The sequence below is a fragment of the Lonchura striata genome, chromosome 3 (assembly GCF_050655825.1).
Source record: "Lonchura striata isolate lonStrDom1 chromosome 3, ASM5065582v1, whole genome shotgun sequence".
NCBI classification, from domain to species: Eukaryota; Metazoa; Chordata; class Aves; order Passeriformes; family Estrildidae; genus Lonchura; species Lonchura striata.
This window is the reverse complement of record NC_140705.1, coordinates 115,027,528-115,042,949: the sequence shown is the minus strand read 5'-3', so window position 1 is coordinate 115,042,949 and position 15,422 is coordinate 115,027,528. Positions and strand designations below refer to the sequence as shown.

Genomic DNA, 15,422 nt, shown 5'->3' with positions numbered 1-15,422 from the left:
AGATTAGACTGGAAGTTTTATGGGTGGGAGATGTCCCAGGGCTGAGGTCAGAGACAGAAATGTAATGTCTGCCCTGCTCTGTTATACAATCCGCTATTAAATAATCACTCAGGGTCACTGAGTCTGCCAGGCCCCTGCAGCTGGCAGTGGGGCTGCTGGAAAAACAGGATCACTGTCCATGGACAAGAAGGAGAAGGAAAAGCAGTAACAGACTGTTGGGCAGTCCCATGCTCAGACCCTTCCCAGCCTTGGGGTTCCTCATTGCAAGGGGCTTTTCAGTGGCGGAGGCACTCGCAAGGACACAGCCTGTTTGTAGGATGGTGGCAGTGGGGAGGTGGCTGTGGCCACGGTGACAAAAGGATGGTGTTTGTCTGTGGGATGCTGTGGCTGGAAGTGTGCAAGCAAGGAACTGTGCCTGTCACAGGGACAGTGGTTCTCCTGTGAATTTGGGCAAGGGGAACACCCAGCACCCATCCAGCACTGCCCATGACTGCTCTCTGCATTTCCTAAAGCTGCAGTGGAGCCAAGGCTGGGGCAGAGCCATGGCCTGCCATGAGCTGCCAACCAGCACACAGGGGCTGGGCCTGTGCCACAGTGCAGGGTTGTGCTGCCCACCTGGGACGCCCATTTAACAGCGCTGTGTTAATGATTTCAAAGGTACTGCAGAAGAAAGTAGCCGAACTGGACACTTGGAGGACATCAGGGAACCTGTGGGAATGGCTACTGCTGCCCTGCGTTGCCTGCAAGTGAGCGGTCACTCAACGGAGCTGGAATGATTTTCCCTAGGAGATACAGGCCAGGTCCAGGAAAAGAAACCACGCTGGTGGGGGAAGCTCACAAAGCAAAGCTGGGAAGCAGCCACACTGCACTCAGAGCCTGAGCATTGCTGTCCTGGGATTCCTGTCCTCCAGCATGCATTTACAGCTAGCTAGCCTACTTCTGCTGGGTAATTTCTTCCTAATAAGGGGTTTTGGCAGGTGGCTGTGCTCCCCTGAGGGAGAGCAGCTCAATACAAGCAACAAACTGGTGTGGAGCAGGACGAGTTCTTTTTGATTTAACTCGGAGGGTGGCAGTGAAATAGGAATGCTGGGGGATGACTGTATGGCACTGAGAAAGCTTGAGGTATCTCTTACTTGGATTTGCTGCCTGTGATCAGGGAGGCATTTTGGCTTAATGCAGCTGTTTTGTTATTTAATGCCACCTGATTTTCCTTTACACTTTCCCAAATGTTTAAAGCCATTCGTTGTTGTGCTTATCCACTTTTTAATCTAAGGTCAAATGATAGGATCTTAATCCCTGGATCTCAAATGAATTTGCCTTTTGGTTTCCAGCCCTCTGCTACAGCCAGGCTTGCTGTCCCCTTTTCCTCCTCTCATTGTTTCTCTATTTCTTGCAAGTTAGCATTACTTGAGAAGAACAAAACTGGTGATACCCCCTGATTAATATTTCCAAACAATTTCATGTTTTTCCTTGTGATGAGTCCCTGGAGCATTTTTGTCAAACTACCTAAATGTGATCATAGCCAGTGCAATGCTGTGCTTTTTGTGGCTGACAGGGTACAGAGAGCTGCCATGGAATGATCCTACAGGACAGCACCTAAATCAATTTTACAGTCTTCCTGGAGGAGAGGGGGCAGGACAGCCTCTGAATCAGATTCACAAATCCAAAGATGACAGGACGCTAATCTCAGCCCCACCCTCTGGGTTTTGCTAAAATTTGGTTTCTCATTCCATTTGCAATTGCCCTGTGCTGCAAGTTTCTTGCTCAAATGTATGCATAAAATCTTGGAGGAAGATAAAATACAATTTTTCAACAGCATGTTCTAGATTTTATTTAGAATAGATGAGATCGAATTAAATTCACTCATTAATCCAGCCAGATTAAATGGCACATTCTACTTTGTGTCCTTACCTTAGCCCAGGGGCCAGACTGAACCTACAAACACAGACCACAGAACTGGTCTTGCCTTTCATGTCTAGACTCAGACCCAGACTTTGCTTCAATACCTGAGACTAGATCCAGACAGTTTCATTGGTGTGTGAAGGATCACAACCTATGTCCAGGCCTGGCTGGGAGCACAGGAGTGATCCCAGCCCTGAAGGGTGCAGCTGCCCAGGTACCCTCTCATAAGCCCAGGGTGCTGCTGGGGGAGGCTCAGGTCCCCACCTCAGCTGGCTTTCCTGGGTGCTGCCATCACTGGGTCTTAGCCCAGCTCCAGATGGCAGCTGTCTTTGAGGTACCCAAGTCCTTGGCAAGGCAGCCTCTGCTAGTCCAAAACTTCTCCTGAGCTGGGTACAGTGAGCTGTGACTATGTGGCTTAATTACATCCAAACCCATCCAATCCTGAGAGAGCCTCATCCAAGGGTGTGTGCATGACCCTGTGCTGGAGGGATTTGCCTTCCAAAAGGACAATGAGAGCTGCAGGTCACATTCTGCTGTGGGAATTCAGCAGGACTCTCTTAAGTACAACTCATCTCTATGCAGCCAGTCTGGACTTGCCTGGAAAACAAGCATGTGAAACCCTGGGAATAAACCACCTACTTCCTCGTGAGGACCTGTAAGTCTCACCCAGCAAGTCAGTCATGTAGCTGCAAAGGATGCACATAAACTCTGCTGTGTAATTAGCACCCTTTGTATGCCAGGGGAATCATTCCTAATCCCACATGCATCCAGGAGCCAGGTTTGCCTGCACAGCCCTCGGTTCCAAACACCCTCCCCAGGGGTAAAGCTGCACGGCTTCCCTCAAATCAGGATAACATGGTAATGCTTTGCCCCATATGGGAGGAGCTGGCTTGTGATACGAGAGATCAGTTACGCTGCAAGGACAAATATCCTCTTCTAGAACCCACAGCCAGTGCTGGTAGGAGTGTTTGCTGGTAAATACCTGCAGCACTCTGAGCTAAATTAGTCTGATTTTACTACATTGAAGGATGAAATGTCTACACAGCAATTTTCCTGATGAGACTCTGAACTGCCACTGAGGCCTCTGTGATGGTGGAGTACTTTCCATCCCAAATTGTCCCTGGTAGCCTGATTTTTGCATTCTGCACCATGCAGAAAAAGCACTGGTAGTACAGGCTGAAGCCCAGTCACTGATCATATGGGGACTCCTCCTTCCTTGAGTCTTGCTGTTTGTACCAGAAAAACAGACACAGCTCCTTGGAAGGAGGCTGTGTGACTTCAGGAGCTGGTGCAATTGTCTCTGCAAGACATTTGATGGGTGTCACAGTGACAGCTGGAGCAATACTTCTTTTTCTAGGATGAGAAGTTTGGAAAATAGAGTCCGGGGGTGTGGGAAATCTCTTTCTCTGTGCTGTCCTTGATTGACTAAAAGGTCATTGGGAAATGGCACCAAGGGGATCCAGATCCGAGAGATGCTTCTCATTTTTAGAGGTGCAGGGCAGGCAGCAGGTGGGTAAGCAGAGCTGGCCTCCAGGTGAGGCTGGAAGCAGCATGCTGGCTGTAGACAGGGGCATCTCTGCAGTGGGGCAGCCCTGGGCACTCCAAGCAGCACTGCAGTCTTTACAGGAGTCAGATCTAACCAGACTTTAAAAACAGCCTTGTCTTGTGCTGTTGCATAAGAGCGAGATGGAAATCTCCCTGTGTTTATACAGACTGAAATGACAGGACTCCACTTGAGCAAACGCTTGCAATGAAAGATTCAGCCGGCTATGGAGCTTTGCTTCCAGGAGCAGAAGAAAACCACATAGCCATTTAATCCTTTGAAGACTTCAGTCACCCTGGTAAGATGTAGACAGGGCAGGACAAGGGAAATGGCTTTCATGTGCCCCTGCAAGACTGTCACTTCCTGGACAGGCTGCGTCCCACCACCCCAGAGAGCCACACAGACCAGCATGGCTCCAGAGCCTGCCCACTGCCCTTTCCCCGCTGTGACACAGTCCCTCGATTTAAACCCTTAATCCTGGGAAGATTGTGCAATAGCTCCTTCAGGCTGAGAACGGATTATGCCCTGTTTCAAAGGTATTTGGCACTGTGGCAGCACTGGAAGAGCCCAATCAACCGGCCCAACCTCTCCTGCAAGAGCACCTGAAGGCAATTTTTGCAGCTGGTGCCTAGCAACTTGCTCTCACAGATAAAATTCAATGTTATTTCCACCTTCCTCCCCAGAGGAGCAGCTCCTGGGTCAACATCAGGGAAGAATGAGACATTTCCTACTCAGTTTGCTATAAATTAGTGCTATGGGAGGGGCTGCTTTCTTTCTCATGTGTCCTGCAGCCAGCTAAAAAGGCATCTCTTCTCAACCTGTGGGACAGCTTCAGATTGAGGAGATTAAGTAAAATGTTATTATTTTCCCCTCCTTCCCGGTTTGTTTTCTGCTCCCAAATGACTCTGCTTTCTCACAGTTCTTTGCAGAAGAACCAGGCTTGGATTCATGCTGTGTCTCACCTTGGCTTTGCTTGGGTGAGCCCCAGGTTATGCCAACAGACACAGGTAGCTACAAGCCCGGGGCTGTGCTGAGCACTCTCTAATGACGCACAGCAACTTTTAGATCACCTGTGTGACAAATGAAGGCAGCCCCGAATCTGAGAGAGATGCCCTTGGGAAACGGCGAGCACCAGAAAAAAAAAAAAAAAAAAAAAAGCATAGGAAACCAAGATTGCCTGTTTACTGGGCTGAGATGTTTGCCAAGGTAGTGAGGCAAACACCAGCCAGCCTGGGCAGGACCGAGCAGCGTGCTCCTGCATGTGGGCAGGGCACAGGAATGGGCGCAGAGAAGAGGGAGCCAAAGGGAGGATCCAGCTGCAGAGTGGGCAGAGGCTCGGGGAGCAGCACATCCTCCAGCGCCCGCTGGCACGGTGCAGAGGGAGGAGCGCTCCAGCTGGAAGAGTTGGAAGCTGTGAGTAGATGAAGTCCATAAGTAGTAGCGCTGTGGTACGGCAGCCTGGGTGTTTTTCAGAGAAAAGCAAGACGAGGTGCCTTGTAGGGCATTTCCAAACTCTGGGAGGGCACGTGTTTGCCTCTGGGAGCAAGCCTGAGAGCCAGATGGATTTCCCAGTGGGAGTCTGTTAGGACATCTCAGACTTGCCTGAGTGACACAGTCCCCTCGGTGGGGTCTGCTGGGAGAGCAGCTGGCCACTGCCTGCCCTGGCTGTTCCCAGTGCCGGCGCTGGTTCACCACTGCAGAGCTGAGCTCTCCTTGCCTCCCCAGTTTTATTCCTTGGGAAGCCCTGGGTGGTCCTAGCAGCTGCAGCCAGAGGGCTGGAGGTGCCTTGCTGCTGTGGACAGGGTGGTTTTCAGCAGAGCCACCTGTATCTCACAGCTGTCTGCCCGCAGCTCCTGACTGCCTGCAGCACTGCACAGTCTGGAAGGAGGAGTGGGAATCACCTGGCCACTAGTTTGGACTCTACAGCCTGAAGCAGATGAGGAGAGAGGTTGGTAAGCGCAGAAGCACCAATGGAGACGTCTCCAGCTCATCCCAGGACCCTCAGCCCTCCAAGGAGGGACATGGCTTTGTTCCCCAACCCAGCAGTGGTGCTCAGCGTGCTTCAGGTAGGTGTTTGGCTTAAGGATTTGTCATCATGCAGATTACTTTAAACAAACCCAAGTGCATTGCACAGGCTGGCTGATGGGGATTGAGAAACACTTTATACAGAAAGGCATAAAGGAACCAAGTCTGATTCAGCCTTTCCTAGTGTGCAGTGGGTGCCTCTGCCTGCATGGGTCTGGAGCTGGCCAGTTCCCTGCCGTGCTGTGATATCTGAAGGCCAGGAGACATTGTGATGGCTCTGTTTCCCTTCCAGCCGCAGGGCGGGACAGCTCGCCAAGCAGCCTTTGTCTCTCTGCATGGGTGACACTGGTGGTGTTTGGTGGCTGGCCCAAAGTGGGTTTGGGACAGCAGAGTTTTCAGAGCAGCATGGCCAAGCCCAGGAGAAGATGCTGCCTGTAGTACAAACTGTGACTCTGGTGGCTGAAGGGACTACTGGCCCAGCCAGCACTCGTGGGTCAGGCGTTCTGCTCCAGCAATCCCCTCCCACCACAGCCTGCCTGTGGTTTGCACAGTTGTTCCCAAGCTCCTTCCAGGCCAAATCCACAGCCAGCCTAAGCAGTTCTAACTGCTAACTTCAGTCCTAACTCCTTTTCTAGCCTGGCTCAGAGGAATGTAGCTGGGAGTGCAGTGGAAATGGGGACCTTTGCAACCAGGAGAAGACACGTTGATAGCAAAATCCTCAGCTCAGAAAATGTCTCCTTCCTTCCTGCAAATATAAGGTCACAGAATTAAGGCTGGGCTTTCTGACCTCTAAGTTCTTGACTTCTGCTCTCACGTTACAGCAGCAGCAAATCCTGTTGCATGAAGCAGAAATCTATCTGTCTGAACACACACTACTTCAAACTCTTCTCTGCGTAAACTGTTCCAGACTTGACCAGGAGCAAGGCTGATTACTAACAGCATAATTAGGAAACTTCTTTAGTATTGTGGTGGTTTTCCCCGTTTTTTTTGTTTGTTTGTTTGTTTGTTTGCATATTTAGCTGCTGAAGCTTAAATTGCCAGCTAACAGTGTTTCTAGCTTTCAGTGTGTTTTACTTCAGGTTATTTCCCTTCACCTGATTGCCTGAGGTACCTGCAATACCTCTGTGTACAGTGTGCTCTGCCTTCCTTCTGATAGAAAGAAATGTTTTCCTTCACTTGGTATGAGGTTAGAAGGACAAGCAACTGTGTTCTCATTTTCAGCAAATTAATAGAGGATATTAAACCACAAAAGGCTAATGGCAACATTTTTGTTTTTTTTTCCAGCATTCATATGAACAATTTTGTACAAAGGGGTTGAATCCTGCTTCCATTTATGCTCACATAAATCCACAATAATAAAGTTCTCCTACAGAACTGCATATTTTATTAATCCAAGCATCATAACTAGAATTGAATATATGATAATAGTTTGATTGCTGTATCCTTCTGCAGTTCTCACTTGCTGTGATTACAGCTTTTTAGACATTTTAATTTCTTTTTCACATGTTGCAGATATTAAACTTTCTGACACAAGGGCTGCCAGTATAAGCACAGCAGGAGGTGTCATGAACCCCTGTGTCAGGAAACCCCTTATGTGCTACTTTGATGGTAAAGGAAAGCAAAGTTTGGAAAGCAGTTGTAGGTTCTTCTGTGATGGTTGGTTTTTACTTTGAAAATCTCTTCTGAGCTTTCCCTCCACCTCCATTTTGGCAGAACCAAACTATTTGCTTTTAAGATTGCTGTCACTCACAAGCTGCCTCTCCAGGAGTAAGTACGTTAGCATAGCTAAAAACTGAGAAAAATGGTTTCTACAGAGGGCATTGACACGATGAAGTGGGGTTTTGCAAGCCTGTTGCTCACTTCACATGATGATTTATTGGACATTGTGTTCTTCTAACAAGTGACAAGGTCATACTGACCAATTTGCCTGTGAAGGTTTACACAAGCTTTAGCAATAGGAAACCTCAGAGACTTTAAAACTTCATGCAGTAAGGGCAGCTCGCTTTCACAGCTGGCCTTTTACAAGGATGAAGCAAGGTCAGTTCGGACGGAGTGGAACGAGACTCCTGCAAACTCCAGAGACAGCAGGAATGTTTGGTTCTGTGGAAACTTGTGTGGCTCGTTCTGGTTGAGAGCTGTCCTGTGTGTTTCCAGCCCAGCGCTACAGTGAGGAGCGAGGAGCTGGAGTTAGGCTGGACACGCAGAGCGGTCCGGTCACTCTCCTGGCTGTCCCCAGGGCCCAGCAGAGGTGGAAACGGGGCACAGCAGGGTGAGGCTGCAGGTGGACACCAGCACAGGGGTGACGGTCCAGCTGTGAGCTCTGCGTGGGCGAGCTGTGGCCGAGGGAGGGAGGCGCCCCTGAAGGATGCGGCCCGAGGTGTTTTGTATGGCCCGGGGGCTCTCACCCTGTGCCCGCTGCTCAATCTCAGCGCACGCGGGGGGAGCCGTGAGGGAGGCACTCACCCACACCTCAGGCCGGGCAGCTGGGCCTGTGTGCGTGTCTGTGTGTGTGTCTGTGTGTCTCTCTCTGTGTCTGTGTGTCTCTCTCTGTGTCTGTGTCTGTGTCTCTCTGTCCGTGTGTCCCCGCGCTGCCCTCACGCCGCCCGGCCCCTCAGCGCTCCCCGCCGCAGCCCCCGGGGGCTCCGGCCCCGCCCCGCCCCGCGCGAGGCCCCGCCCCGCGCGCCGCCGGCGGGCGATAAAGGTCTCGCGGCGGAGCTCTGACGTCACGGGGAGTTAATTTTAAACCCGGACAAGATGGCGGCGAGGGACGCGGCGCGGCGCGCGGGCCCGGCCCGCCACCGGCCCGCCCCGGCAGGTAACGCGGCCCGGCGGCGGCTCCGGGGGCGGCGGCGGGGCTGCGCTCGCGAGCTCGGCCCGGAGCGCGGGGCTGGGCGGCCTGGCGGCGCCGGGGGAAAGGCCCCCGTGTCTCCCCCCTCCTCAAAATGGCGTGGGCGGCCGCCCGCCCCCGAGGGGCGGCGGGGAAATCGCGGCGGCCGGCCCGCGGTCGCTCCCCGCGGGGTCACCCCGCTTTCCGCTCTCTGCTGCCGGGGCCTCCCCCGCCGCGGGCGGCGGCGCGGGTCGGAGCGGGGGCGGCCCGGGGGCCGCTGTCGGTGACCTTATTCCCCGTGCGGTGCGGCCGGGCCCCGCCGTGTGCGCCTCGGCCCCGGGAGCAGCGGGGACTGCGGCCCGGGGGCCGCGGGGCGGTAGCGTTGCACAGTGCCGGGACCGGAGCCAGGCAGCCGGAGGGCGCCGACTTTGCGGGGCCGCGTGCCTGGCGGAGGAGCAGCCCGGGGAGGAGGTGACCGATCCCTGCCGGCCCGGCCCCCACATGGAGCCGGTGCGCTCCGCTGTCAGCGCCGCTGTGCCGTAACCTGTCCCCGGTGCGGACGGGACGCGGCCGTGGCTGGGTGTTGAGGCTCGGTGCGCTGGAGCCTGCGCGGTGTGCTTCCCAAAGTACGGCCGTTCCTCGGGAACGGCTTCGGAGCCAGAGCTCGTAGCGGTCTCCCTGCCGTACGCATGGCGAGGGGCGCCTGGGACTTGTGAGGCTTGTACTGCCTCGAACGCTGAGTTGGATCATGTGAGGTTTTTAGCACTGCGCTGGAACACTGAACTATTTTAACATCTTTGTTGTGTAACTCTCACTTAATTTGGAAGCAGAACGATTGGACTGGGCGCAATTAAACAAAACCTAGCAGATGCCATGTGGCACGATTGGTTTCAGTTGCTTGGTTTGCAAGCCAACTAGAGATAGGGAAATCTAGCTGCTTTGTAAACTGGGAGATACAGAATGACAACTCACCTGGCTTGATTTACAGGGAGGAAAAGGCAGTGCTTCTGAGCATCAGGAAAAGTTTGATTGTGTTTGGCAGCATTGCAATTTAAATAATTTAAAAGAGCTCAGAGATTGAAGTTGAGGATAAGATGCTACTTTGCTACTCAAGGACAGGTCTCCCTCCCTCCCAGCACTGCTCAGTTTTCTTTGATTTCAATTTTCTGTGGATTTGCCACTGTGCATTTAATAATCTCAAAGCATTAGATTATTGCATATTTTTCTCAAGGTCATAAAAGTGCCACCACATCTGTAATAAATGGCCATTAATTGGCTGTGTCATCATTAGGAGTGGAAGCATGCACATGTCACTCTTAGTTGATTCTGAACTTCTGTCATGGAACAATTAGGTGATAGGGTCAGTGTGGATGGTCTGTGCCTGCCTGCAGAAGGGTTTTCTGTACGGTGAAATAAAGCAGAGGGATCGCTTGGAATAGTTACAAGAGCAGCAGTGAAACAGGAGTGGCCTTTAACTCCTCTTGTACCATGACCGAGTGCTGCTTAACAGCTGTTACCCCTCCTAGCTTACCCTAAAACAAATAATCGTGTTACAGCACCTCCTCAAATAATAGCACTAGTTTTTTGCTTTTTCAGCTGGAATTATTTTGAAAGCAGGGAGTGGAATTGAAGAAACCTAGCAGAGAAATAGTTCCAGCACAGAACAGTTTTACTTGAATTGTTGTGAAAGCATTGTTTTAAACATGACAGTCTGTCCTGGTTTAGGAGATTGGTCAGCTCTTGTTCATGTTGCACGCACAGGAATGCTTGAGCCATGTCTAACAAGATTCCTAATACTTAGGTACCTTGTGTCAACTGCAGTCTCTGTGGTTTGCTTAAGTATCAGTGATAAATGTTTGCTTACTGACTGTACTAATAAAGTAGCACTGACTGGAGTGAGGTGCTGTGATAGAGGAGTTGTTTTCTCTTCCTGCCCTAATAATGAAAGGTACACTACCTCATGCTGGCTCGCCTGGACAGGAGAAGAGCTGGGGTTTTCCTCCAGCGTAATAGACGAGCACTTATCTCCCGGTGGCCACATCACATCGTGGCCAGCTTTGAGTTTCCCAAATTCCAAACCAGATGAAATAGGCAGATGGAAATGCAGGTGTGATTTCTGTGTCCTTGTTGGCTGGGTAGTGAACCACAGTGGTATTGGTCTCCAGTGCCAGCACGATCACAGGCTTCACTTCAGCGCTGTAATGAAAGTACTTTTAACTTTGTGCCTGTTGCTAGCAGACTGTTGTACATTTTATCACAGTCCATGGGAGTTTCAAGGACATTCATAAGGAAAACTACCAAATTTCACTCAAATACCACCTTACGTAAGTTAGGTGTGAATTTGCTTTTGTTCTTGTGTTGTGATTATGAACAAACCCCATCCCTAGGATGATTTTTGATATTCAAGGCAGTCTTTGAATGGGAAGTTTTAAACTTTAAAATCAGACTGAATCGATGCCTTGTTTTTTAATTAATTTCTTTTTCTACTGTTGCTGCATGCTGTGTCTACAGTGTGATCTGTGAGCTGCCTGAGTGCATTTTTTCAACTTTTTGCTAAAGGCTGCATTTACTTATTAAACTTACTATACTAGTTATTAGTATTTTAAGTTTTGTCTTTAACCTCAACTATCTAAGGTGAGCAAGGCATAAAAAAATATTTTCTAAGTTTCTGCATAGGCAGATGTGCTGTACTTGCCATTGGTCAACAACTGAAAAATTTCAGAAATACTTACATATGATGGTTCTTTAGACTTTACTCTTGCTGAAGTATGACTGGGTTTCCTTTTTTAAAAACATTTTCAGCAACCTGAACTTCCTGAGATGTCCTGAAGATAGAAGTAGCTTTCCTTGTTTTTGGAAGGTTGTTCTTGATATGATATAAATTATTATCTCAGCCTGTAGCTGATTTTAAGGTTGTGGTCCTGCACAGGGAGCTGATTTACATGAATACATCTCTGGGGTTGGGATGTGTGTCTGAAAGACCAGAACAAGCAAATGAGCAAGTTTTAGATACATGTGAAAACATGGCTCACATTGATGTCTGCTGTTTCAGTTAGCTGCAAAGAAATGACTGATAAGAAATAAGTGATGTCTTTTAGGATAAGAATTATAATCAAGGCATTTCTGGGAGCAAATTAATACATAATAGAAACTTATGCTCTGAGAGCATTGGTAACTAACTTGCCTGACCTTTAGCTTCTGTTTACTTCTGAAATAATATGTTCTGTGTAGTGTTCATTTCCAGTAAAACAAGACTTTGCTTGCCAAGCTTTTTGAAACACTTTGAATATAAAAGTTGGAAGGACTTTCGAAGTTCCCTCCTTCAGCTCCCCAAGTTGGTGTTTAACTGGTGTTCTTGCTCTGCAGCAAAGCAAGGAGGTCACTGCCCCCACTTTGTGTTTGGGAGGGAGCCCACATCCCTGTTCTAGGGCCATAGTTATCTCTACAGGATGCGTAAGCATGTGAACATCCTCCTAAAGTTATCTATTCAGTTTGTCTGGAATCTGTCACTGAGAATTTTGGAGTTCCACAGGGATGTTACTCCTTGAAGAAACAGGACTGCTTTATATCTCAGTGTGAGACTAGTAGATCTTTGTGCTAAGTGTGATCTTTGAAGCTATGTAAGTATCTCCTTCAATTAACTAAACAGGAAAAAAAAGAGAAAAGCTATACTAATTTAATTATGGTTAGTAGCTGGCTTCTCTTTAAGGTTGGAAAAACTTAAAGTAGAATGTTTGTCACCAATGATGGAACTACTGAGCATCCAGGGCAGTCCAGAGGAACTTCCCTGAGTAAATGCAGGTAAGCTAGATGTTGGAATTCCTCTTTGATGCCCACTGGATGAACTTACAAGCAGGACTGATAGGAAGTCAAGTATAAGGTAAAAGAGAAGTCCATTTGGGCCTTTGCAGAAATGATTTATGACAATACAGCTTATTTTAAGAGGTGCTCTGCTCTTGTCTATCATGGAGGAATAGGTGAGAGGACTGGCAAAAGTCTTAAGACTGCATAAAGTGCCTTTTGGGGAAGGATTTTTTGTTCACAGCTTGGTTACATGGCCTTTATATATGCTTTGTATGAGGGAAATTCTGATATCCTGTACTAGGAGGGGAGATAGCTCATGTAGTTTGTTTTGTTTTTTTTTTTCCCTAAGTGTATTTTCAGCTTTTATTTTCAGTGCAGTTGATGAGCAAATGCTGATTGCATTTCCAGCTCTGTATATTGGTGATTTTTGCATGGCAAGGTGGGATTTGCTGCTGCAGGTCATTGCAGGTTTCTCTTAAGGGACTAGAATAGAAGCCAAAATGTTGAAGGCTTGAACTGATATAAGATGTTGTACAGATTATAGACATTGAATGTAGAATGCAGTTTCCAGTGAATTGATATTTGAGTGTAGAACCTAATTTGATCTTACGTAGTTTTTGTTCCAGTGGCAGCAGAATCAGGTTCCAGTCTGTAGTTTGTGTCAAATTATAATGCATTTATTTTCCCACCATCACCTCAGAGATAAGCATGTTGAATTTATAAGTTCTTATTGGTCTCAGTGAAATATTTGGAATGTCTTTTTGAGCAATGTATCGGATAATGCTCCAGCATAACAAGGTGGCTTTTTTTTTCACTTGGATTGAAAATAACAGAAGCTTGTTGGAGAACGTGTCAGCTGCTTGTACTGACGTGTTAGGACTGCTTTCCCTATGTTGTGCATACTTGGAAAAGTTGTTCTCACCTCTTATCTCCTCCAGCAGGGTGGTACTGCTGAGTGGAAGAGTAAGAGCAGTTATTATAGCTGTTTCTTTAAACCCAATCCTGTGATAATACTGCCTGCAAACTTGCTGTCTTGTTCCCCTCCTCTCCTTGACCTCTTCTGCATGAAAGAAAGGGTTGTGGCTTTTACTTGTAGGTGTTCATTTGCCTTGGTCCATGTGGTGTGATCTACCTGGGGAACTGTAAACTTTTGGGAAATAAAAGATTCAGTGTGTCAATCCTTTGCCTAATATGGGAATTATCATAGCCCTGATTTCAGGGGAGGAATAGTCACTTGAACTATGTGAACTCCTAGGCATGGAGACAGAAGCTTGGCCTCTTTTAATGTATTGCTTAGACATAAAATAATAGTGAAAATAACTGCTGTAGAAAATGAGGTTAAGGCTCTTGATATAATCAAAGCACTTCCTTAAAGCAAGAAGTCATCTTGCTTTTAAGAGAATTAAGTTTCTTAAATACTTTGTAATCCTCAACTAAGGAACTGTGTTTAAGATTTTAAACTTTGCCTTGAAGCTGCCCTCAAAGCAGTTAACAGTTATCTTTCAGGGAGCAAAGTCTTCAGCTTGTCATTCGGATAGGAAGGGAATGCAGTTCAAAATTCTTAAAAGGAAGTATTTTGAACTGCTGTATGTCAGGCTTGTTGCTAATAAATTGTTTGAAAAAATGTCGTAAGAAAGAATTTTGAGGGTTAGGACATAGAACTGGAGTATTTTCTAAAGCTGATAGTACTATAGAAATACCTGTTGAAGACCTACATGTTATGTGTTGATTTAAAAGGCAGAAAACTTTTCAAAGTAAAATACTGCTGGTAGAAACATACAGAAATGTGCCTTCTGCTTTTAAACTTAATTTTTTTCAATAGAAAAATGAACACGCTATCTGCTGTGAACATTTGGATAGCAAATGTGATCAAATGCTTGTAGAACCTTCAGATGCTGTGAGAAATCTTGCTTGTTTGAGAAGACCCTCAAAATGCAATTTGGTGCTTTTGAAGAGGTTGGAAGTTGGCTTGTGAAAGACTGAATATTATTCTTAGAGTCTTAAGTACTTTGAGTTGCAGACATATCACTGTGTCATTAATCAAATATCAAAGTGAGCTGTTCTTTAGTCTATTCTTTTGTTGACTTATTTCTGTGGTGCATTAGGACTAGATTAAGCTTTAGTGAGCTTTGAAGAGGAGCACATTGCTATCTTTCTCTGTCTCAGTTCATCTTATAATCCTAGCTTTTTCTCCCCAGAGCTTACTCTGTGTACTGTAAGGAAAGATTTCATGGATCCACCAAATTAGGACATTAAGTATGATCTAAAGTGACTACACTGTTGGTTGGAGAGTTGTGCTAAAACATACAGACTTTAAAGAGTTGTATTTGCCTCTTTCTTCTTCACCTTAGTGAAAGATGTATATTAAACCATTGTGGTCTCAACATAGGGTAGTCCTGCAGAAAAGCAGTTTGTCCAGTTGTATTTAGACAAGTTTGAGAACTTGACGTGAGGATAAGTAGTAAGCAGCCTCCTCTGTGTTTGTTCTTGTTGGGATGATAAGTTTGGCTTGCCTTACACCTGACATTGCTGACTTCTTTCAATTCTGTACCTCTAGGCTTGCCTGGCCAGCACCCATCAATGTACACATGATAATTTCCTGTCTCAGGAAAATGCATTTAAAAGTCAACTCTCTAGTTGTTGAGACTTGTTTTGTAGCAGTGGCTGGTGATTTTCTGTGGTGACAAGAGCTGTGAGTGATTTAAAAAATCCTTGGGTAAGTGGGTGAGCCTTGAGCCCTTTGAACAGCAGAAGGTGCTTGTGTGGAGCTGAGCTGCTGAAGTGTATGTTGTAATGTCCTTGGGACAGCTTAACTAGGTTTGAAATGGGTGTTGTTCTACTCTGGTTTGCAGAGGCCCAGCTCTCAGCGGGTGCAGGGCAGTCAGCAGATGTGCTCAGGGGAATGCTCCTCCAGTGCAGGACGGACTAGGCCGAGCTCGAGCTCTTCCCAGCAGTCCCACGTCCTGGCCTGTAACACTGACAAACGGAAATCTCTGGCAGCCTCCATTTGTAAGGGAAGGAAACCTTGTTCTTAACTGAAGGTTAACAAATGTGTTGGCTACCCCAGCCTAAATCTGGACTTTCAGATAGAGACAAATCTTTGGCAACACACAGTCAGATCCAGTTACAGCCCAGTTGTCTACCCATCTTTGCGGTGTTATCACATATCACCAAGTCAGTTCCTACATGAATGTGCTTCTTAACTGTACTTGTGAGTTTTGGGAGTCTGGAGAGATTTTCCAGCTGAACTGGGTTGTAGTTACAGAGCTGAACTTTTCTTTTGTCACAAGTGCCCAGTGAAGCAGTCTGTGCCTCCCCCTC

At 47.7% G+C, this 15,422-nt stretch overlaps 1 protein-coding gene across 16 annotated transcripts in view; it reads left to right on the top strand.

Moving 5' to 3' along the window:
* Window positions 1-4,705: 4,705 nt before the first annotated feature.
* ATL2 (atlastin GTPase 2) overlaps window positions 4,706-15,422 on the top strand; it is a 40,266-nt gene continuing 29,549 nt past the window's right edge. For 7 of the 16 annotated variants that reach the window (XR_014954101.1, XM_085576179.1, XM_085576181.1 and 4 more), the window contains exon 1: window positions 8,196-8,285. Coding sequence is in view for 11 of the 16 variants with exons in the window: in XM_085576179.1 (XP_085432305.1) it covers window positions 8,225-8,285 (61 nt within the window). In the remaining 5 variants the exon portion in view is untranslated. Of the gene's footprint in view, window positions 4,859-4,943; window positions 5,512-8,195; window positions 8,286-8,753; window positions 10,622-15,422 lie in introns of those variants that run through there. The other 9 variants (XR_014954099.1, XR_014954097.1, XM_085576176.1 and 6 more) reach the window with 4 other exon arrangements.